Raw genomic sequence first — 26213 nt, forward strand, 5'->3', positions numbered from 1 at the left:
ATCGTGGCGATAGACGTGTAAACTGTGCGTAATTAATCAATCGTCGATTAAGTCTGCGTTGCAAAGGTTAAGGACGATTAATCGCATACACGCTGTGACGCGCGTATCGCGTATTTTACGTCGACCCTCTTGAAACAATGTCACGGCCGAACGAGGCAGGCTAACGAGGAAAAAATCTGTCGCTGATCGGGGCCGTTGCCAATTAGTTCTCTTTACAATTCACGATAATAAACTGGAATATTAAACAAATCGCAGAGAAACTAAACAGAGAAAACGAGAAACAGAAATAACGCGACAAAAGAAACTGTGTCATATATATGCTAATGCAAAAGACGAAGATTAAAATAGCCGATTTTTCGTATCCAATTCACCCTATGATCTCTGATCTAAGATCGCCTTATGATGCTCTCTCATGCATACGCTCGTTTGTCTCGCGCAAACGTGTACCAGCGACAGAATAAATCATGCCAGGCTCTTGCCAGGCTACGAGTCAGATAACCAAATAAGTTCCTCAGCTTTATCGCGAATCCCGGACAAATCGTCGAAATTTGGCACGACCAGAGGCAGGTACGACAGAAAATCGAAAAAAGGATTATAGAAGGGAATGGCAGTCGCGATTGCGATAAGGTGATAATCGCGGGGCGTTAGGATGTTGGAACGTGACGAACGTAATCGAGGCTGTAAGAGCATAAAAAATTTCCCAAGTGTCGGGCCATTCGCATCCGGAATATTAAGATTCGCTCCAATTCCTCGCACCCTTCGATTCTTTTCGTGATAACCAATTAGCCCATTGTTTCATCCTCTTCTTTCAAAGCATACACTTTGTGATATTAAAAGTGGCTCGTTTAAAAGGGCATATCTTTTCTATTAGCTGGGCGCGTACCTTTTCTATTTGCCTCGCGTAAATCCAATGAAAAGCCACTTTTGTCAATTAAGGAGCGATTACACTGTTAGCAAGGCGAGAAGATAACGTTTCTGGTTTTCTCCCGTGGCCGAAGAAACACCGTTGACTCACGATGGATGTTCGTTTTTGACGATGTTACAGTAGTCCTTTGCTGGTTTAAATTAACTTAAATTGGACTCTCTGTAGCTTTCAACTGACTCAAAGGGCGAGCAACGTACAATATTTGCATACCAATACTCCCGGCACACGATCTGGATTTTTGACCCGTGACTCTCTTCCGTTCGTCATAGATTTCTCCGGTTCACAGATTATTCCATTTTTCTTCCTATCGATACGTGTTCCTTACAGACAATAAATTGTTTATTCGGTGCAGCGATCTGCATATCCAACGACCTCTCAGATTTTGAACCTTGTTGTTTTTCGATTTGTTTGGGTATTCTTTTCTGCAACTCATTTATTGCTTTATTATCGTTTACTTGACATCGTAAAATTACAGGTAATTAATTTGAACGTATCAAATTGTTTTACAAATTCGATATCGTTAACTGATAAAACTCATACCCCCCACGTGTAAATACCAATACATTTTCATTTTGGAATTTAATTTGTTCACGGTTGAATAACATCGATCGCGCAATGAATAACATACTCCATTAATTATATACGTTAAAACGATTCATATTTCACTACGCGAATTGACTCCCGGAACCGCGCAAAATACGGTTTGTATTTAACAAACAAAAGAAAAGGGAGAAGACCAACATTCCAGAATGCAAATCATGGAATATGGCGTTTGGCGAGAGATCGTCGTCGCGTTTTTTTTTTTTCTCTCTCGATATTTTTGTCCTTGTTAGCTTTTCTCTAATGTTCGCCCTTTCGTCTCTTTCCCCTTCCTCGACGAACGTAATAAATCTTACTGGTCATCATCCACTATACTCTCGATCGTTTTATCCCGTTCTTTCGAAGCTGTTTCTCGCTTTGCTCCTCGCTTTTCACTTTTTTCTCCCGTGTTTTCCGGCTCTTTTTCCTTTCTTTCTCTTCCTCCCTTCCCTTTCTTTTTTCATTCGCCGGTGCCTGGCTACAATCCGGCTGCCGGCGCGCTCACCAGGCCACGGAGATTAAAATATCGACTCGGGACACTGCGATACGTCGCGTCTGACCCCAATGCCGGCTCGCTAAACTCTTTAAGCGCGCGTTAGGCGATTTAAAGCGATCGAGGCGAAGCTTTCAACGCGAGTGACGGGTTGAATCGCTCTCTCACGCCGCGAAGCCAACGACTCCATGCGCTTTCACACCGCCATCATTTATTCTTCTACCATTGTTAATCGAATAATCAACGATAGGACGTGTGTAATGAAGCGTATTACGTACCTAGGGATTTCGATACGATGTTTGTTCCTCGTCATTATTAATATTTAATCATTGATTTTCCAAGGGATATTTGATGCGCGATAAAACGAAGTTAATTAATTCGTATCGAATAAAGGCGGTCCACTATATATGTATACTTCCCACGATAAATATTCCGCCTCGCCTATTACGAAGCCAGATACTCAGCCTGACAACAAGCTTGATTTCCAGACAATATGATCGCCAACGAGATGATCGTCGATCATCGGATCTAAAACTAAATTAATTCTGCGTAGTAAAACGAGCAGGGAAAACGAGCACCACGAAAAGTCATTAGCACTCGATATTAAGCTGAAAATTCATTCGAATCAATTAAAAAATTTCGATAACTTTTACGATCGCGTAGGTCGAAGAGCTGGAAGAAAAGTCCACGCGTTAGTCTCCTCGTGGAGATAATTGCTTGAAAACGAGGCGAAAATTATTTTTTTAAATTTCAAGCGGCCGCGATCGTGAGTGGATACGAGAAGCTAAATGGAGCGGTAAAAGTGACCAGCGTCGGCCGATAGCGTGCGTCCGCGCGTAAGCACGTAATGGCTTCGAGAATGGAACGAGGAGAAGGAAGAGGAACGGGTCGTTAATAGCAAGACTGAGTGTAGGCCGCACGCAACGGCGAACAGGTCGTTCTCTGGATACCGCAAATTGCTTTGTTATATCTATGTACGTATGTATGTATACGTATATGTCTGTTCATAAGTATTAAGACGTTTATAAAAGGTTAAGTTGTGTAATAAAATGAACGATTACTAGGAAATTATTACAGTCTTTAACAAATCTCATTTGAAATCCTACGCTTTAAAGAACTCATGCACTCAATATTATAATAACACCAGTTACGTGCAATTCGATTAAATCCCTTTTTTACTTATATTTGTCGTGTCTTTCTTTAAGGGTTTCTTTAATGAATATCTTTGAAATCGTTTATCAAATAAATATATAACTATTCTAATATAAATTCTAAGCGTAAATTTAGTGTTTCTATACCATTATTTCGGCAATTAAGATCCAAAATTCTCAACAATATCACTCGTCTTCTTACCGTATTTGTCACTTTTTGATCCGACGAATTCTGTAAATGATTTGACATATTTAGTTTCCTTCTAGACTAGATCAATTATTATGTTCTTTACGAGACCAGTCGATGTCCTCTTGTGTATTTACGAAGGGGAATTTATACACGTGATACCGCAATGAAAACCATAACTTGGTTAAATGTACTGTTATTCAACATCGAATAACGAATGAAATAATACTCGAGTTTTATCTGGCTGACAAATTGACCCCTGACCAGGGATGGTAATACGAGCCTCGTTAACGGACGAAAAGAGACGAATATTCCATGGAAATGGTATCGTATTCGAATTAATATGCAACGATTTCTTGGATAAACGGAAGAACAGAGGATGATTAAATTGATATCGCGGTGGTGATTTTTCTTACCGGATTCCAGCTTGAATATATGCATGAAGGATCATAGGGAGGACGACGAGACGAAGATTTTTTCCCTGATAATCGAGAAACGCTCGAGGAAATAGTATAAACGCAGCCGGCCAAGACGAAAAGAGAGAAGGGAAAAAGACGAAGGGAGAAAAAGGGAACGAGTGGAAACGGTTGGTTGGTGGAGAAAGAGAAGAAAGGGAAGATCAGGCAACAAAGGACGCGGAATGGCTAGGAAAGTGTATGTAGACGGCGCGGCGGAAAGAAGAATGGTGCACGAAAACGACGGCAGGATGAATGTCCTTGTGGTCGAGCTGCGATGGTACAGTCATTAGAATGTATTGTGGCTCAACGGTTTGACACGCTCCCTTTTGCGACGCGCCGCTCCACATACCTCCGGTTCTCGTTCTCCAGAAAGTTTATCTCCGCCAAGACCTTTTCACTTTTACGCAGTGGCAGATGCACAGAATTGCGCGCCTGATGCATATAAACCGGTCATTCTAATATACTAAATAATAGGTAGCAGAGCGCTATACTTTTGTTGATCTTTTGTGGACCGTGGCTCGGTCAGCTCTGCTGTAGAGTGCTGAGAATGCGTAGATGATAAAGGCACTCGTGGATAGCAGAAGCAGAGTATCAGACTATTTTGTAAATTTTACAGCTATTATCATAAATTATTATAATCTTGGGTTATGATAGCGGAATCGTAGAATCAATCGAGGAAATTAATTCCTTAACAATGGAAGTACTATTAGGTTGTCCGAAAAGTTTCTTTCGTTTTAGGAAATATCAGACGCACAATGTTTTTTGTTTTATATTAGTTTATTGAATTATGCACGAACATAATAATAGAAATAAAATGAAATAGATCATACCTGATTCAATAAAATAATATAAAACAGAAATTGTTGTCCATCTATTATCGCCTTATGAAACGAAAGAAACTTTTCGGACAACCTAATCCTTGGTGTTTCACGTCGAATAATCGTACTTCAATCGATAGAAACGAGATGCTAATATTCTAAATAATGTGTACGTAATTTTAATAGTGTTAGATAAATAATATACAAATAATAATGAAAACTTCCTTGATACATTCTTAGATTCCACTGAGAATAAGCTTTCGATGTAGAGTCAACGTAATTTACATTTTATACGATATATTGAAATAAAAATGTATATTTGTATTGACATTTCCTTTTCGTTTTTTAATACTTGCAATCAGCAATCAATATTTACTGGTTTTCTGCTTGTGAATAGAACGCATTAGTCGTAGGTCGCATTATTCTTTTTATACACAACAGACAAAACAAAATGCAATGGTCTCAAGTGTATTCGAAGCTTAAAATATTAGTAGCCGCTACTACTTCTCGGTTTAATTTACGACTTCGCTATATCTCAACACGCAGTACATAACTGCGATTGATTTATTTGAACAACAGTTGCAGGAATCGCAAATGATTCATTCGCCTCTGTCCGTCGAATATCAACAAATCGGGAACACTTTCTTGAGCAAAGGCGTACGAGAAGCGGAGGACTTCTATTTCTGTTGCGACGTTGCATAGTTAAATCGACGTTGTTTACATTACATTTTGGCAGTGCAATCAAGGAAATGGTAACTAACATGGGTTTGTTAAATTTGTTAGTCAAAGCTAACTAAGCACAGTTAATTCGTCCGATACTTGATGATACAATCTCTCGTTGTATTATCGCGAATCAATTCGTGACGATCTTTACTTTTAACCTGCTAGTCAACTAGAACCTTCCACAATGACGGAGTTAAAAGTTAATAAAGACAATTTGTTATATACTTGCAAATACATATAAACACAGCATCGTTTATTTGTAAGACAAATAAAACGTAAAAAAAAAAGGATCTCTGAATAACAGAATTATTATATCTCCAAGAGAGTGCTGATCCAAGTGACAATTTAACTTGTTCTTCCCTGTTAACAAGTTAGTGTTTGCGGAACAATCACAAGCAGACAAACTTCCGACAACGTTGATTCGCATTACACGAGCTATGTCTTCATACAACTCGTGTAAACGGGAAATAAAGGCGAGTCTGTGTCTGGTAAGAATCCAAAGCTCGCCGCAACCGACCGATGAATTCCCAGGTATTTTCTCAACAATTTTTCTTTCCTTTTGTTTGCGCCGCTATGTCCGAAGATTACAAGCATTTGCGAATCCTCGTTACCGCAAATTGAGAAAAAAGCGGCTGCTTTACTCCATTTTACACTTGTTTCCTCCATTTCACCGAATATACTCCCACAGGAGGTGACAATTTTCGTTTCCCATTTTTTCAACTAAAATGCTTGTAATCGTACTAAATTCTCGTTTACGAATTGCACGTTGCACGCGCTTCACAAGCGAGACAAATTGCACGAAATATATTTCGGAATTATGGCTGGAACGTGTTGGAACGATGGAAACGCGGAGACTCGGGAGATCTTGCCATCGGCAAGATGAACGACAAACGGCCTTTAAAGCCGCCATCATAAGACGAAGTTAGTTCGGCGGAACGCGTATTGAGGTGGCTAAGCTCGTTCAACTAACTAATATGTACGATAACTGCGCGTGGGTGGTACATTATCGCTGCGCTGGAAATGAGGACGAATAGGTACGATCACGTGTCGAAAGTACGTTATCGACTTCTGGAACTCGAGTACATACGAGTCAGACCAGGTGAAAAAAAAAAAAAGGAGCGGAATAGCGAACCGATCGACTCCTGGCTGGAGAAACGTATGTTCCAACGAATAGTCCGGGGAATCTATGTTTTCAAGGGAAACGCAATTCGTGATAAAAAGTTGTTTCAGCGGGATACGCTAGAATGTACAAATTGGATGCTTATTCGTTGTAGTATCAGCTCGTTCTAGCGTGCATCGAAGTGCATACAAACGTAATTCGTTCTAAACATTGCCTCTGTATCTAAATTAACATATATTATACTTTGTAGGTATGGAAAAATATTTCTGAATTCAGCATATACCGGAGAGTATTTCTAAGTTGTTTCACAAATAAATATTTCTGACGTTGAATTGTCAAGGAGCAAATAAAAAGTTGATCAGTTGGTGATCAAATTGTATGATATAGACAAATATGTATAACTTGTATCAACTTTGAAGATAATTTAATTTCGTCGTATACATAGTAAATGTGAAAAGATAAGTGAATTAAATTAATAATCAAATAACGTTACGAAGGATAAGAAAACAGCAGATTGACAATTTAATAATTGTCATAGTTGCCGGTAGAATTCTTTATAGAATGGAAAAAGCGGTAGAATGAATAATGGGATTTTTCAGCATTCCTTGTATTATTCCACAGCATACGTATGCATATGACTCATCGTATATTTTGTGAAATGTTGTAGAATTCGTTACGACGCGGCATCTCTTACGAAAATAAAAATCATAATTAACAAATGCGCCTGGTGCTATACTTTCCGTGCGACATTGTCACGTAGTACACACCTTGCGTCGTATAAAATCCACGCAACCCAAATTCCATAGAATGCAATTATCACACTTATTGTAGCCGTATAACCAATTGTATAATAAACCAACAATGTATTTTCTATCCGTAGAATCAAACAGAATTTGACAGTAATCACGTAGTACTGTCGACGACGAAATATACGAAACCCTACGTTTGCAAATTAGTGTGTTTAACGATATTATTGCTCATTGGGAATCTAATTTAAATGGTTACTTAATTCGCGATGATTTCCATCTCGAAATCGCGTATCCACGATCGTCAAATCCACCGTACACTACATATGATCAAAGAGTTTATTTTTTCTTCGAAGAATTTAATCGAATTATCTACGATACGTCGACGAAATCATATACTTCCTCGATGGTACTCGCATTGAAACTAACCAACCCATTTGATACAAAACAATATAGACATTCCATACAATAGTATTCGCTCTATGCAATCACTTTGTTTTTGTTTTACGATCAAATTCACCGGGAATTCGATTCTACTCATTGAACGACCAGCCGTAAATTGTTCCATGAATTCAGCGATGTATACGAGATGGATTTAAACAATCCAAAAGAATCGAACGAAAAAAATGGCCACGAGATTGAATCGTATTACGCCGAAAGGACTAATGGACGTTCCCTTTGTACTATACGAAAGACCAGTGATTCGCTGCGGCTTTCGTTGCAGTACTTTTTCGAAGCTTGAAAGCTACCTTTTAGCTAACCATCGGACGAAAGATTCTTGGTAACTGGAGTAGCTGGCATTTTCTTCCAGTTACGTTTTCTTCGATTAGATTATTTTTCACGAAGAAGGAACATCGTGCACTTTCTCTTCCGTGTTTATTTCTCCCGGTATGACGAATCGTTCGACGCTTTAATTATTCATCGACACATCCGTCGAAGGTTTATTTGCGGCCTCGATATTGAAAGCGAATCTTAATACGGAAATCGATCGAGGGCGGTTCCATTAGCGCCATCCTTGGCGCGTTTCGCTTTCCAAAGGTGACGATAATTCCTCCTCCTCGACTTTATCAATTTCCCCGTTGATAACTGACAAACCTGTTACACCCTGGTCAGCAGAAAACTTCTATTCGATTCAGTTAGCCTCAAAAAGGATAATCTTTTCATACCTACGTTTAATCACCGTTTGATTCCGCGAGATTTTCAGTTAAAAAATGGCTCCGATTTTTCGCTGAGTACTCGTTGAATTTCGCGTACATACGTAAATGAAAGTAGGTCGTTACACCACGCGGCATTCTTGCTCATTGTCGCTCAAGATAAGCTCAGACCCGTTCCGAGAGGGCATTAAGCGTGCAACTGGAAAACTTGCGAAATCTCGCGTCTCAGATCCGCTAGATTACCGGAACGAAATTTCTCTCTCGTTCTCGGCTGCGAAACGAAATGAAAAGCGACAGCTGCATGAGAAAATCTTTATGTCGTATTTCGATTGTTGTTATCTAATTTTCTCCGAGTAAAATAGGCTCGTAAAGATGCTACTCTTGCCAGTAGAACTTGTACGTTTATTTCAAATATATATATATATATATATATATATATATATCGAAATGACATATTAGTTACTACTCGTTTAACGCTTTCAACGCTAAGATGTTTTGTCGACGCGCGTTTATTACGCGCGTTGCTTACTTATTACGATAAAGCATGCGCTACGCTGTCGAAATTACTCGACAGTCAAAGTGCGAAAAACATGAAATTTTATGAATTCATCGCTTATAGCATATATTATAGACATATGAATGACAAATTATAGCTTTTAGGCTTGAGATATATCTTTTGGCTTGAGCATGATAAATGATACATGTCGTAAATCGAAGATTTATTTTGAAGCAATACAGCTTTAAGCGGTAAAAATAATTTTGAATCGTTTTTCGAAATTCTTATATAAATTCATAGCGTCGAATTGATTAAGTAAACTTCTGCCGATTAAAATTACATTTCCTAAGGTGGATTTCTATTATATGAACGAAATATCATAGATAGAGAAGCTCGGAAAACTTCTACTATATAAACTCAAGTTTTATTGCAGTTTATCTCTTGACGAATTTATATCAAGTTTAGATAAACGGAGCTCTACGGTACAAAAGAAAAAATAGGCACGTGAAAGTAGTAGCGGCTGCCTGCAGCAAGAATACAATGTTTGTGTAACAAATTGATAACAACTAGATAGAGTGAAGTTTTGTGGACTGTAAAATCGATACACGGAAACTTGTTGCTTTTGCAATTCTAACGATCAACAATGCCTCAACAAACTTACAAACCTATAGTATACAAGATCTCAAACAGTTTTACCTGTAAAAACACATCCCATTATGGCAACGCTTAAGGCGTCATAATACAGCGTAATACACCGCACCGCATCTAAAAACAACGGTTACATGTTCGCAAAACTGTTGTTTTAACAATCAACAAGGGAGTAAATATTAGAAAGAGAAAAATACATCAGAAAAATATAATAGCTCGCAAAGTTATTCAAACATTTATAAATACCTTACACAAATGTACTAGCAGTATTACAGGAAACATTTGAAACCTTTTTTCATTTTTTTTTTTCTTTTGCTAATTTCATTAACACTGTAATAAGATTCAACTAATACGGTTATGTTGTTAAAGTTTGGAATAAATCTGGAAATTCACATAGAAGATATCTGTAATCTGCAAGATATCTAGTGCAATCTTTTATTTTATAGAGATCACAGAGGTATTTATATAGTCGATTATCCAATTATCCAATAAATAAAATAAAATTAATTATATCAATAAACCTGAATATTTTCCAAACTGATCTCAAATTCTATCAGTGTAATCGTGACAACTGTATCTCACGTAGATAACGAAATATTAATATATTTTATACATATGATACGTGAAAGTTTTCTGTGATAAGTGTTCAGATACTTTCGTGAGCCGTGCAATCGAGAAAATGAGAATAACTAGCTCGTAAGTTCGACATATCCTCGAAACGAGATGTTGTTGGGAAAATCTCTCGAAAAAACTATTCGAATGTGGCACACGCTTTCTTCATTAAGATAACGACAAACGAGGCGGGTGCACGGTACGAAACGTTAAACGGGGATTTGCAAGGACCAAGGTAATCCCATTGGTTCGCTCCGAGTTTGATTACGTCACGCGCGGAGGAGACTGAAACTTTCTTCGTTTTCTCGTTGTCACCTTCTTTATTCGGTCGATGCGCGACCAACTTCTCTCGCGGCAGAGAAGAACGATGATGATCCGGAAGGATTCAGCTTGAATCTTGCAACCAGTGTCGCTCGCTTCGAATTCGGAGGCCGCCACGTTCCTGGCCAAGAACTTTCTAACCCGGCTACTATCCTCTTTGATCCTGACCGCTTTTGAGCTTTATCCAGCTCGTCAAGTATTCCCCCTGTAACCTGAAATTATTATAAAGTGTGCACAGAGAGAGGCGAAAAGAGAAGCAGACCCAACGTAGTTTCAGCTGCGAGAAATTCTTCTTCAATTACTCCTGTGTTCGCCGTTTAGCGAAAAGAGAAGAAACCCGTTACGAAGTCAACGAAAGGAGGTCTCGTTGAGGAACACAATTCATGGATTTCGTGGCACAAATGGGAAAACTTAGATTCGAAGGAATTTTAAATTACTCGAAGCTGGACGCTTTGAGCCATTCCGTATTGCGCAATAGCCAAGAGGCTTCGTTGCCGAGACAAACTTGTTTAGACTTCAATTTATCAATTAGAACTTGGAAATGGACGCCTTTCCAGTCGTCGTTCCGTTATTAACGCTATTTCGGGGAACGCTCGTTTCTTTTCGCAAATGTGGATTCATCGGATTGAAATTTCTTCGTTTGATTCAAATCTGGACATTGAGGAGAATATATGCTCGTTCTGAATCACCGACGAACAGGTTGCAAACGTTTGCATGGTCCAAGAAACGAGAGAGCCTTAGAAACTCGCACAGGGAAAGAACAGGCTGGTGAAAATTGTTATTTTTCTTCGCTAGATGAGAATCGCGTCATTCTTTATATTTCCGTTTCTTCTTCCCTATTTCTATATTTTATTCTACTTTTACACAGTTTATTAAGAGCCACGATCGTGAATGACAATATCCAGTCGCATTATTGTTGTTTAAGTACAACCTATCGGTGTACCGTTTACTCTGCCGCACAAGGGAAGGATCTTCCGCAAACATCGAGAAAAACAGCGATACAAAGCGGAGTCGATAAAGATACGATTATCGTTTGGAAAAAAGAAACCCGCGAGGAAACAAGCGTCTCAGAGTAATAAAGCGGTGCGGTGTCTCGTGCAAATGCCACGCGACATCGACGAATCTAATTTCTTCCGTCGAATGAAAAACTTCCACTTAATGGGCATCGCTGCATGGCAGCTTAAAATCGCCGACATGTCGCGATGCTTTTCAAAGGATATAAAACACGAAAGCGAGTGTCTCGTCCGTCTCGCGAGAAGCATCGTGAACACCAAAGAAGCATTTGCTATCCCGTTTCTTCGGACGTCTTTCGCGATCAAACGAGAGTCAAAGATTCGTTCGTTGGAACTAATTGCTTGAACCTTTTGAGATATTCGCGGACCCGTTGGCACAAAGTAAAATCTGCTATTTGTCAGTGGATCGCTTCGATAGCTTGATAATTCAATTATCCAACGATCAATAAATTCCTAGTCTCGTCTCTGTAGTTAATGATGCAACGATTAAGCTAACTAGGACGGTCAGCTTGCGGAAAATTTGAAGCATTAGCCGAAACTACTCTACCAAACTAACTCATTCGTAACATAGAAACGTTCTTCCAAAGAAGATACATTCCAAAAATGGCAGCCGCCTACGCGTGGTATATTCGATGTCATTCGAACAAAGGTAGTCGGTTGCGCGTTCGTCGGACAAATTCGTGGCGCGCGTGCGAGAATTAATTGGAATTGGTCAGAACAGGACGGAACGACACGGACGCGGCTTCTTTGTAGAACACTTCTGCAGTTGCTGCGCGCAAAAGCTTTGTGCCTTGGAACGAAATCTGTCGTTCGTTACTCGTTATCTGACAATTATTATTAACGTTTGTATTGAAGCATAGGTACGATACGCTTGACGGACCAGTTGAACGCAAACCGCGTCGTCGTTCTACGGGAACAAAGGGCCGCGTCCTCGATGTCGCGATCGACTTAACTGTTTCAATCGTCGTGTTTTTTATCCTTCCTCTCGATAGATTCAATTCCATGTAAGTGAAATAGAAAGTGGAGATTTTCGACGGATGCGACAATTCTGCTTTTCTTTCGAGGACGATTCCTTCGACAGATCGTCGCGTATCGTTGCATCGTTATCGTTAACTCTCTTAGTTCCGAATAAATTTATGATAAATGGAAGATAGATAGAAGAGAACGATATCGTTCGATAAGGAGAAAATGAGGAACTCGTGATTCGATAACGTTAAACGGATTTACGCTTCGACTCTCTTAGAAACTAGTCACATTGACGTTACTTTACCGGAAAACAACAGACCGGTGTCAGCATCGAGCACGATTTCGTGCCTGAAGCTGTTCCCATGATTTTCTTCTTGCAAGGATTTACATTTCCTAAGGGACCTGCTACTTTTCACGTAGAGACACTACGTTATGGTACATATATGCGCATGGAAATGTAAACTACTGACATCATTGCTGCTTTATACATATCTTGTCCGAGCGGACGTGTACCGAAAATTTCAGCGCCAGCAAACACGAGACTCGAATCCGTACGTATCTCGTTCACTGGCAAAGACCCGGAGTCGATCGTGTAATTCGTACATAAATCGATTTCCTTGCTCTTGTACGTGATCATTCTAGTTTCAGCATCGGAAACCTAACAAGTTTTAATTATTTCGCTTGATATCGTACATTTGAACGCGTGAGATTTTGCGTTTAAATATCTTTAAATCTTTAAATTCTCCAACCTTCGATCTTTTGGATTTTCACATTTTTTTATTCTCGATTATTTGAATTTGAATTTTCCCAAATTTTCAATTTCTTATCTTTTCCCGCTAATTCTCATCACAGTTCAAAATAATTATCAACCAGTCTATCGTTACGATTAACATTATCTCACACCTTCGTGCTCGACTAATAAATCTATTCCCTTGACACTTCGCTATGAACACGCAGATTAATCTATCGATTTCCATCACTGTTCGTTAACTCCCGTGACTCTGTATAATTTCAATAGGAAAATTCACGCTGTCAGAACACTTTGAAACGATCCATTGCAGATTGGCCGTGTGGAGAACGCGGCGGGTACACTCAAAACGATATCAAGCGATTGTTAAATAGTTAAATGAAACTGGTTGGTCGTTCAGTGAAATCGTATCTGTACCGTGTTTTCCATGCTGGCAATCACGTTGAAACAGCGTGGAGTGGAGATTCCAAGGAACAAAGGGAAAAAGATAAAAGGCAAACGTACCCGAAACGCATCCCTCAGCTCCTGCTCTTCCTGATCCTGATCGGTAGGAGCGGTTTCGCTCGCACCTATGTTGCTCACGATTTCCACGAACTCTTCGAAGCTGACATTTCCATCTCCTAAAATGACAAAAACAAAACGAACGCATCATGTACACCAACATCGTCTGATTCTTTTTTTAGAGAATTTTTTTTCGGCGTCAGCCAGCAACATGGCTACCATTTATTCTCAAACGCCGTTCTACTGGAATTTCTCCATTTTTCGTTTTTCTGTTACAACTATTTAAAAGAAAAAAAATGAGGCTCTACAGCGTACACGCTATTCATCCTGTCTAGATACAATCTCTCACCCGTGCAAAAGAAAGATTTTATCATTCCCGCCTTTTACAGTCGCAATTCCGATTCAGTTTACTTCAAAACTACCACTCGAAAAGAAACTCTCGTACAGAGAATGAAAAGAACGTTGCAAAGTATGAGAAGACATAAGCCGCGACATCGACGGATTAACAAACTTGGCGACTCGGATGTAAGCTCGACGTTCTTGTACGAAAGCTGCTTTCCACGCTTTTCGCATTCCCATCGCGTTGAAAATCGCGTTTTCCATTATCTGCATCTTTTTCTATCTCCCCTTCCCTGGCCGCCTATTTTGTCGCGATCGTGCAACCGCGTGTAAAATATGGAACAGTAGACAAAATATACGAAGGAAGAAGAATTTCGTGGTTAAGCAACTATATAAATTCTCTCGGTGATAATTCCCGTGGGAAACACGTTCGAGAAAGCACCGACGAAAATACACGAGAACCCACCGAGAGCTTTCAATAGTGTGACAATTTTCCATGACGGGAGACCATCGAAAGCTAACATTCTGGTCGTATCCTTCATCTTTAAATAAATAACCACAGTCTCGGATAGAAAAGCACCTTCTTGCCACTTCCCCTCGATCAAACAAACGACTAGTGTGTACAGACTGTATATTGACTATTGTTTCGAGCTTCCGGTGATTGGCGGCGAATTATTTTGTGTATTGAAATTGTTCATTCTTCGTTCATGGCAAGCATTTTCCATGGTACAATATTTCTATCGGCGCTACATTAGACGGCGAAGGATTAAATAATTTGTCGTGCGTTTAAAAATTGCACGAGTTGCATAGAATCGCGCAGAAACTAAATTATAGGAATTCCATAAAAATTACACGAAAATTTTACTTAATCAAGAACGTCAGACAACCTTCCTTTATTATTGTTATTCACTGTTAATTATGCCATCCGGTAAATCGTATTTAAAGCAGCTTTTTAAATGGAATAATCGCGTTGAATTTCGTGCACGTATCCACTTGTAAAGGATGTCAAGTAAAACATGGGCGCAGCGCTATCTGCACGGAAGCGTATCCGTTGGAAAAGTCGAAGATACGGCAAAACGCAACCTATAAAACTCGTACGTGTCTTCTCCGAGTAAAGCTGTCGTGTTTTCGAAACTCGGCAATTTTCTGTGACGTTACAGGATTTCTCGTCCTCCTGAGACGGTCGAAATATTATTCCGGGCGATTTACGCGCGATTATGTTTCTAAAATCCGCCGGATTTCGAACGCGTCTACACATAAAACGTGCACAATCACGTGTCTAATATTATCAGCCTCGTGTCCACGTGAACTTATGCACGTCGTGTTATCGCGTACGTGTACAGAGATAAGCAACGTTCATTTGTTCGAGCGATTAAACGCCCGGGCGTGAAGAATTATTCGAACGCGCTTTTCCTTCGTTTTCTTTTTTTTTTTTCTGTCGACAAATTGGATTATCGGTCGAAAATTTGAGTGGGAGTCGGACGTTCGAACGGCTTATCAATTTCCGAGTAACCTATTTCAATTAAACAAAAAATCTATCTAAAAACTACATAACTGTATAACAGCGTGTGTAGAGAAAAAGATGAGAACAATGAAACCTGCTTTGATAACGGACAATGAACGACAATATCGCGAAGCTACATTCCAATTGTACTTGAAATGCCCAACGATATACGTAATTTAAAAAGAATTTTCGACGATATAATATTGTTAAGTATAATTATGAGAACGATCTTGGTACGCTTAATACGACATCGCTTGCAGATGAAAGGAAGATACGTGACGTGATGTTTCTTGAAAAAAACAAACCTTAACCACTGATGTTGATTTTCCATTCCTTGGCGTGAATAATATCCGCGTACCTTCTAAAAATAGGAGGAGAAGCAATATTTTTTATGTTAACAATGTACGTTCAACAGCTTGGATTTGTGTACCGTGTATTCTTAATTTGCTAATTGTACGTTATTTGTATATGCTAACCACTTTGCCGAGTGCCTGGACTTTTTCGCCGGAAATATCTCTTCGTTAAAATGTTCCTTGTGTAAGCTCGCGATGCAGATGGCGATTCGACATTGTGTTTGTACTTTTATACGTTGTTTATATGACTGGCATGTAGTGCATACATATAATTGGACTGTAGCCCGTTAATCGATAATAAACGAATATTTCTACCAGTGATACATTTGTAAAATTTGTCAAAATCATTGAAATGTTTGTAAAAATCTGTAAAATAAAATAGCTTCTTGCGTTTAAAAATTACGTGAGTCATACAGAATCGGGGAACGTGTCGAGATCGAGAAACAACCTCGACGTGTGAAATAGTTGCCGTAGATTGTACAGCGTAAACGATCGTGCTATTCAAGCGGATGCCCAAGTTTTAATTAGTATATTGTTACGACGAATTAACGCGTGCTCGCCTTGCAAGCAGGGCGTTGCGCAAAAGGCCAACAAACACGCGATGCAGTCTGTCTAGATACGCTAATAGTCTGGCAGTAGAGGAACCTCTGTTACCTTTGCACTCGCGCAACTGCGTCACGCTTAACCGCTCGCCTTGGCGCTCCGTTTGTTCCGCCTCTGTATATACTATAGTATACTTACACGTAAACGCAAGCGCGGAGAGACACGTAAACGCAAGATACATACAGACACTGTTCACGCGAAGTGCTCTTGGTTTACCTATCCGGACATCAGATGGTAAATTCCAGGGACGCGCGGTTGACGTAACCAGAGTAACCGTGCCGCCACTTTGCAATCTCTTGACGCATCTTGAGCAGGGAGCACCGTCGTAAGTTAGCGACTTCATCGACAATGAGCGTGGCGAGAAACACAAACGGGAAACGGACGCTCTTCTCGAAAATTAGCCGAGTCTGTTTCGTGACTTTCATCCGCCTCTCGGAATAAATTGTATCGTGAAATTCTTGCCATCGAAAAAGCAAACGGTTGGTTGTTGGTACATTTTACAATCCCTCTCGAAACGATACTTCACTCTATATCGCGGAGTACCGTTGGCATTCGGGAGGAAGAGTTATTTTCGTTTGTTTGCGTTAAAGCGACGAATAGAAGGGCTTTCGATCGCTCCCTATCCACGGATTTTTCGTAATTCGTAAACACCGCTAAACTTGTGAATAATTGCGCGCGAATAAACGTGTCATAAAGGGCGAGCAGAAAGGGGAAAAAAGAGTAGCGGAATATTTTATAGAGCTTGTGACAGCAACCCAGGGGATTGCTCGTTACAGATGCAGAAACGGCAAATTTAAATTCGTCGTGCGTTCGACAGAAGTGGAATACGGCATGCAAACATAAACGAAGAAATAGATCGGGGTCTAAATAAGCCAGGATTTGTTGAACGATGTTCCCCTCGGATCACGAGAAAAACGTAAAAGATGAACGAATGGAATTGAACCTTGGTTGCATCCTCCGCGGTCATCCAATTCGTTTTAACCGTGAACCGTGAAGAATGTTATTCAACCATATCCCTATAAATAAAGGCGTACTCGTGAAATCAAGATTCCGGGGAGATGTTTTTCCACCTCATTTTTACAATGATATTTTACGATTATATCGATATACATAAAATATATTTTTATTTTTCGTTCGCGAAAAAGCAAATAACGAGCGTAACATGTGTCGTGTGAAATAAATAGTAATGATCATCGAGTCAAACGTCGTATCGATATTTCCCCCGGAAAATGGAGTCAAAGATGGACAGAGGGAGATCACGGAACCTAATATACCCCTGTGACGAAACACGCCACTTTTGTTTGTGTATCAAATAGCCGTTTGAAATGGAATATGTACGTGAAATAGTCGTGCAAGGCTTCGTTATTTACTGGACCTCGTGGAATCACTGTTCCATTTACAATCGTTTTACAAATCAGAGTGGCGAATCGTTATCGACGATTCGGTTTAAAACCAGACTCGTATTACCGAAAACGAAACTGTCTCGCGGAAGCCACGTTATATCGTAGTAGTTGCGTTTCCAATTTTATGTAACATTTTAATCTTCTCAATTTTTTTTTTTTTTTTTTTTTTTTTTTGTCGTAAATTTCGAACGTCGGCAAATACGGTGATAGATGTTGGCCATTTTCGCATATGCAGTTACACAAACAGATTCAGATATCGTGGAGAAAAGTAACGGTGAATTTGAAACGTTGTATATACGCGTATAGGTGGCGATTCATTGATCGAGAAGCTATCGAACAAATCGTTTTTAATCGTAACTGATTTCCTGACACGTACTTCGAGTGCTAATGAAATAGCAAGTTGCAGCGATATTTAAATGCGGGAACAAGGTTAGTGGTGCAACATCGACATAGAAAATTCCAGGACACTGTTGTACGTTTTTAATAAAACGTGGTATTAATTGTATTTTAAACATTGAGGAATTTTTATAAAAAACGTTTCGAGTATTAAAATCAATTTCATGCATAGAAGAAAGAATTGCTGGTGTCTCGATATTAATTGCGTATGATTGAATTGCATTTTTGTAAAAATATGTATGAAGCACGAGAGGCTAACACGAAGCTAACGTGAAGTCTCGTTCTGCAAACACGGCAGACGTCACGAATTTTAATTAACACTTCGTTGAAGTGGATCGATCGCAACCTAAAGCCTATTTTTAAAATGAACTTCGACTAACTTTTGATCTACCATTCTACACACACGCTGTTCTAGAATAGACCACAGACGAATAGTATACTTGCAATTAGATACTAATTTCTCAACAATCAATTTCCACTGGAACAACGCGCAATTTGTTTAAAAATATTCGCAGCGCTTAACGTAATAACATAATAGCTAAACCTGATATATCTGGATGCTGTATCACGTAAAACTTTGATAACTATAAGCTAACTCGTAAATCGAATTTAAAAGATAAACTAAAATCCGAACCTGAAGCTTTTTTTATTATTATTTGAAGTCGCGTCGATTGCCAAGATCATTAGCGCTACTATTGTATTAAAACAACTCACACGTATATTCTCGCTCTTGTTAGAGAAGACTGCTAACAAGCAGTTATTTTTGAGATAATCATTGTCGTAATCATACTCCTGTACAAGGCTCTAATAGTCTAAGACTAAAAAGTCTTTGTTATCCGCAGTACTTTAAAGCACTTTAACTAATGTCTCGGTGTTTAGACGCCGAACATGTAACGATGAGCTGACCACGAGGGACCTACAGTTTTCAGGTGGATACCGAACAACCAAAACCGTGTTGAAATAAGCACAATACGACTACGAATAAATCAAAGTGTTAAATCGAGCAAAGGTACCTGAAGCTTTTGTTTTCAATCCCTCGGTCCAATTACTTTATCCCTAACTACGATTTATAGAACAACCCGTGGAGGCTTCAGTCAATTTTTCACATCCGCTGGCTCCCGCGAAAGTCAGAGGCCCGCGCGGTAGCCGACAACACCACTGGCTTGCAAAAATCAATTTACGCCCCGTTTCTCCAACTTTCTCGCGGTAAAACTGTTCCGTCGATGAATAATGTTCCAGTCGGCGAAAACCTGTCTTCGAGTTACAGGTAGCAGTGACTCGTTTTGGCCGTCACCGATCGACCTGTCGGAACCTCCATACGAAAAGCCAAATATCAGGACGCGATGCGACGTGCCATTCGATCGACGTTCGACGTTCCACGAGTCATTCATACGAGTAATCTAGTTGTCCCGACTAAGGCTAGGTACACACGGATAATGCGCCGTTGTTGCGATTTCGCAGCGGGGACGCTTTAGGATTTGACGGGATTATGGTTTTAACGATGGAATATACGCGTGGCATGCGACCCGACTATTAGAAACATGAAAATGGAGATGCATTAGGTTGTGCGAAAAGTGTCTTTCTTTCGCAAACGTGTTTTTTACAACAGTGCATCGTCATACAAACGTGAAATGTCACGGTGTTTATCTCAACAGAACAAAATGGATCGTACGTAATTCGACAAAATAATATAAAACAAAAGACGTTGTACGTCTATTATTTCCTCATAAAACAAAAGAAACTTTTCGGACAACCTAATAAAACAATTTACAGTAAACACTGTCTCTTTTAGAAAAAAGAAACATCTACTGGTAATGGTATTTAGTTGCCCATTTACATGATCATCGTAGCTAAATAGCATCTTAATTGAGGATCCTTAAGCATATAGAGACTTAAAGAAACGAAAAATTGAGGAATAGAAGATGATCAAAAGTATACATTTTCGTGGCCAGGTAACTGTTTTAAAACACTGTGCGTCGCACATTAATTTGACTTTAATTAACTAAATTACCAATTTCCCCTTTACAAGAAAGAGTGCATCTATTAAGTTTTACATATAGAAAACATTGTTAAACCATGGAAGCTATAGTCGTTTAGTCAACAGCATAGAATCATCCTGTTACCCGTTTGTACAGCAACTAAACCGCAACTCGCGACCACGCAACATGAAGTACCGCAACGTGACGATTGACATTCGATGTGGCGCGAACCATCCATACGAATGGTCTGGTTGGCCCGACTAAGTTGGAAAGAACGATTCCTCGTGTTCGTAGAGGAGTGGGTGCATTCAATGGCGCGGTGGATGTCGCATCAGGGCGATTACATGAGCGTTCTATCGTCGGAGTATCTTGCGATATTTTTTCTCTCGGCTTTTCTTTCCGTTTTGTCCCGTCGCCGATGTATCTGCGCGCATAGGAATATTTTTCCTCTCTCCTCCATTCTTTTTTTTCTGTTTTCTCTTTATTCAATGCTGTATGATGCACACAGGCGAACGTATTCATCGAGATGAGATGCATCTACGATGAAACGAGCCCGACTAGACGTAGACGCGCGCAATGGTTTCGTGTCGCGGGCCGTCAGCAGATCCGTATTTCTAATTACTCGTACATGCTACGAGGTTTTAGTATCGAAATTCGAAGCGACCCTGCCGAGGTTTCGCGTGAAGCCAGGTGTTACGTCGCGTAATATGGTCCGTGCGACGTCCTTCATTGTCTGACCGTATATTTAATCAACTACCCTGATTATTCTAGAAAAAATAAGGGATCGAACGGTTCGTGGCGTCGATTAGTCAAATCGTAACGGGAATTTACGACTCCCGTTGGCTTCTTCGAGATCGCGTCACCCCGCGAACGTCCGAAAGTTCACCAGGTAAACCAGGCGTTGATTCGGCGCGGATGACGTTCACGAACGGAGTTCTTCACTCCCGTTACGATATTCGACGCGAGAATTACATGAACCTGTCGATTAGAGGGAACGTCCGTGAAATGTGGGATATTAACGAGGAAGATGAAACGTGTATAAGCGATGAAAGAAACAATAGAAACACGTTCAAGTAACGCAAGCAAAATAAAGATAATACGAGTATTTTTATTATTATTTATAAACTGCAAAACCAGTCCAATTAATCTTTTCAATACATTATTTGAAGAAACTACAACGGTTAAAGTAGACCGACTTGTAATCACGAGTCGCGCTGAAGCTGACAGAAGAAAACTGTTAAAAAGTCGCAAACTATTAAGTAAGTCTGCGACAAGTAAGCAAACGATAAGAAAACGAAGTAAAGGACGTGTTGCAACGACTGCAAATAGAAACTAAAGAGGCAGAGTATGGACTTGCGTCGGCGACTAAGATTTCAAACGAAGGAATGAAGATATTTAAAGGTAAATAACGTGTATCTATGTGATCTGGATGTTATGAAATCTGGTTATCAGTGTTGAGAAGTTAAATGATTCTTGATATCCATAACGCTGTAAATTATAGGAGTTCGCTCGCGTTTCGTTATTTCCAACGGGTCGTATAGTTAATAAAAACCCTGTCAACGAGATAAAATCTTTCACGAACAAGCCGTTCGTCGACGTATAACGAACTACCTGCCGCGCGACGATAGACGTTACATAGAGAGAGAAAATTTTACGCGCCATAAACACGACTCGCAATTGACGACGACAGCTTTCGGATTCGTCATGGGAAATGAGCCGTCGTTGTTTGTTTAGACGTACAAGTAATTCCGCGAAACACAGATTCCATTTGAATAAAGGCTTCTCGCGCGAGATTGTGGCCATTGCTACATTACTTGGAATTTCAATGTACCATTCAGATCGGAAGTTTATAACATCGAAATTAACAACGACTAAAGCACAAAGAAGCGCCTGTATTTCTACCGAAGAAGCGAAAAAGAAAGGGACGAAATAACGTACACATTTGTACAAAAGCAAACTTTCCAAAAATCATACACCACCGTAAATCTATAAAATTTCTACGAAGAATTGATCAACGAGTTGATCGGTTCGATCACTGTGCCAGTTTCAGTGTGAAATTTGTGCTTTTTAGTACCGCGACAAAGCACGATCGTAAAGCGAAGGATCAATTGCATTGCGATAAAAGAAATTTTCTTTTTGGCGATGGAGGAATCAGCAACAGGTCCCGATACTCTTATATGAACCCTGTGTATTGTGGCGAAAAAGTACGGCAAACTCGAGAGCATCGCTCCTTGGCGCGGAAACCAATATCTGCTTCCATTGCTTCAACCTCGCCTCGGTTCACTTAACGAAGCAATCGACATAAACAACATCTAGCGCGGTTTAATTTTCACCGAAAATTTGCGTCTTATCCGTTCGAGATATCTTCCACCATCCCGTCTCTTTTAAAAAGATAAAGAAGTATGGAGGAGGCTGACAAGATTTCGTTCGCGATACGGTCCCCGATTTGGTCCTTAAGTTTCAACGAATCTCGTGATTAGACATCGGAAAGATAGGAAGGTTGGATCGGATATGCCGGGAATAATTTCAAGCCACACGCTTCGAAATAAGAACGAGCAAACGGAACGACCGTCTGCCGCTTTTGTGGCGATATAGACGAAGGAAAAGGGGTAAAAGTATGTAACGATGGGAAGGGGTTCTCGGGGAGAGAGAAATGGATTTAGCTTAATAAAGAGGCTCCACTCACGAACATTCTCCCCATTGTTGGACGAGAGAACACTTCTCGAAAATTACCCGCAATTAAGGCGATGCCGTTGGGCAGAAAGGTTGTAAGTGGGCCAACGTGGTTACACGAACGAACGAAACTTGCGACATTCGCCGGTGGTTCGGTTATCACCTTCATCCACGAATCCACCTGGCTATCCCTATTTGTTTCACGTTCGTAAACTATAACCACAGGATCGTAACAACAGCGGAACGATTTACGTGCGGGAGTGGTGCAAGGGACTGGTGTTGCGCTCCACTCGAACGTGTTGCTAATGAATTTAGCCAGGTGATTGGAAACACCGTTACGAATTTTAACGAACCTCTGTGTTCGACCCGATCGCCAAGCGCTTTCGTTTTCACAGTATCGTTGAATATTAATGGGAAGTTTTCGATTAACGCCACGTTCCATCGTGGTTCTCGGTACATTTGTCTATTTTGTCGCACGCCACGTTTACTTTGCCTTGTTTCCATAACCGAATTAATAGAATAGCGTGACGTTTCTTAGTTTCAAAATGGGAAAGTTTTTTTTCGTAGATACATGGGTTTCGATGTGTGTGCGCTTACCGTCGATATCAATTTCCTGTAGCATCGTGCGTAGTTCCTCAGCCCTCGCGAACTGTCCGAGCGAGCGCATCACCCTGCCGAGTTCCTCCTTGGTGATGCTTCCGTCTCCGTCCTTGTCGAATAGTCTGAAAGCTTCCCTGAACTCTACAACAGCGAAATTCAGTGCGATTAATAAAACACGCACCCCTTCGTTCCAACTTTCTTCCTTTCTCGATGAATAATATTTAAAAAAGTTGCATCGTAGAAAGGAAAGATTAAAGGCGACAACTGGCAAGTGGCGAAACGCGTTCAAGAAACGTGCTGCATAGCGGCACAAAGCGGAGTTTCCTTCCGGTCTTAATGCGTCATCCCCCAACACAATCACGTGGCGATTCTTTAATTAGCTCCGATTCAACGACCGTATTTTAATACCTTTTTCTCGCAGAGTGCAATATTAAAATATCTATTATTCTGAAACACTATCGTTCGATCGAGCGATATATACAACAAAGGAAATAATGAAAAGCGATTAAGACGCTAGTAGCCCCAAGGCTAATTACGCTGACAGTAGCACAATCAAGGGACTTGGATTACAATGAATCGCAAGTCACGAAGACGAATCGAAAAAATCGTAAAATCCGCAACCGTCCATCGACTCTTTTTTTTTTTCTTTCTTCGTTACGTAGGGTTAGAAAGATCGGACGTTCGAGCTGATTAAACAGTTCGGTCGATAACATTCTGCGATGTTTGATGCCAGTGGCGAGCACGATGAGAAGGGACAAGCTTGGTCGGACTTGGATCGTCGGTGCTTGACTCGACCGTTTAATAGCCTCGTTTCACGGCCCATTGATTTTGTTCGTACCGGCGGCTATGGTTTTCCTATAAGCACATTCTCCACCGGCGTATCCACGCGCTATTGTGCTGCAACTAGCGGCAGACCGAGATAGAGAGAACGAGTGAGAGTGAAGCCGGAGGATGCCCGCGATTTCGCGCTAATGGGTAACGACGAAGAAAAACCGCGCAGGAAGGAACGTCGACAAATAGATTCTGCTTAACCCGGTTACGGATTTGTGATTTTCCGATCTTTCCTTTTTTTTTCTTTTTTCGTAGTTCTCTTTTACCCTGTGCGAACGACAGGGAAACGATGCTGAGATAATTCGACAATATCCGAGAGAATTAACCCCTCGCCTTATAATATCGACACATCTGCAACAAGTTTGTAGTTCGTAATTATTAATATCGCGTCCATTTATCAATAAAGATAGATTTCCTTCTCTTTGCCATTTTTAGATAATAGCCTCTGGATTTTTAGGATTTCTAATAAAATATTATACACCTCGGTGTACAATTAATTTTTGTGCATATTCGAAAATTGATATTTCTTTAGACGCATTACTCTTCTGGCGAATCAACGATACGATACGATATCAAACATTTTTATATCCAATACAACGTTACAACAGGAAATAGATAAAGTCAATTTATGTAGTCACTAAAATGCAGAGGTAAAGTAAAAGTTTAGGGAACAAGGTATGGTTCTTCCCGAATTGCGATATATTTCGCGCGATAGTCCTGTCGAAGTTGTTTTTCAGGATTCGTCGAATTGGCAGCATAAATAAGGACACGGTTAAGTCGAAAATTAAACCATTAGTTTCCACGTGCTGCAGCTATCTCTTCGTTTCGATGGGTCTTGAACTGAGAGTAAACTTTCGACATTCGTCTCTCGAAAGAAGTAACGCGAGTAATTTCTCTCGGCAACGACCGTACATCGTATGAGGAGGATTTGCGCGAAACATGCGAATGGTATTCTATAGAAAGTAACCTGATCTTCGAACGAATAGCTAGGCATCTTTAACTGAGAATCGCACGCATGAAATGTTCTAGTATAAAGGATCTCTTTAAAAATATCAGACGAAACGGAAGTTAGGAAGAAGCTTAAGTCAGCATCGACGCGCGTGTCGCTTTGCTGTAAAGGGACCGGCATACTTCTGCGTTTCGTTTCTCTAATAAGCGACGTAGACGAGATTTCTTTGATCCAAAAATTCTGTTTGCGACATCTTTTTGCTTTTAACGTCGCGCTATCTTGCCATTGGACGAACCGTCGACCAACGTTTTAATCCTGTCTCTATAAAAGTATCTTGCTGTTGGAAAAAAGCGTTTGAAATTTGTCAAAGGTGCAATCATTAATTTGTAGCTGTGTATCGTACGGTATAAGAATCTCATACCGAATCTTTTGCTAATTTTGTTGTTCGTTTGAAATTAATATTTGTTTCGATATAGATCTTTTACGAAAGAAATTTTCTTGTGTAATTGAACGTTGCGCTGACTTTCTTTACGTTTCTATAATTAACGGTCTACATATAGAAAACACGGGAAAAATACTGAAAAGAGTCGAGCTTAAGTATCGGTGATATTTCCTGTCAAAAACAAAAACGGTTAAAATCGTGGCGACAGTTCGGATTCTAAACGAATATACGTCACGAAGAACTATATTTCTGATTGCGAGTGACGCAAATGTCAAAAAAAGCAACTGCCGCAAAAGCATTGCAGTTGTTACGTCGCGTGAAATGCTCCGTGCGACGTCCTTCATTGTCTGACCGTCAAGGCCCAAGCATTATACGTAAACCTAAGGCCCCACCGTAAACTGAATCTTATTAGTTTGCAGGAACCTTTTCTCATGAACAATATCGTCCATGAACCACGTTAGTAGGAGGCTTCTTCCTCCTAT

At 40.2% G+C, this 26213-nt stretch overlaps 1 protein-coding gene and 1 long non-coding RNA gene across 5 annotated transcripts in view; one reads left to right on the plus strand and one right to left on the minus strand.

Annotated features, from left to right (window-relative positions):
• Positions 1 to 26213, minus strand: part of LOC126918994 (calmodulin-like) — a 76288-nt gene that overhangs the window by 12242 nt on the left and 37833 nt on the right. For all 4 annotated transcript variants that reach the window (XM_050727665.1, XM_050727666.1, XM_050727667.1 and 1 more), the window contains exons 3-4: positions 23507 to 23650; positions 13663 to 13778 (exon numbers count right to left, since the gene is read on the minus strand). In XM_050727665.1, coding sequence (XP_050583622.1) covers positions 13663 to 13778; positions 23507 to 23650 — 260 coding nt within the window. The remainder of the gene's footprint in view (positions 1 to 13662; positions 13779 to 23506; positions 23651 to 26213) is intronic.
• Positions 33 to 5120, plus strand: LOC126919028 (uncharacterized). Its single transcript, XR_007711496.1, has 3 exons — positions 33 to 567; positions 2753 to 3659; positions 3762 to 5120. It is a non-coding gene; the product is annotated as an uncharacterized LOC126919028 (long non-coding RNA).

This window comes from Bombus affinis, chromosome 7 (genome assembly GCF_024516045.1).
Source record: "Bombus affinis isolate iyBomAffi1 chromosome 7, iyBomAffi1.2, whole genome shotgun sequence".
In the NCBI taxonomy this organism is placed as follows: domain Eukaryota; kingdom Metazoa; phylum Arthropoda; class Insecta; order Hymenoptera; family Apidae; genus Bombus; species Bombus affinis.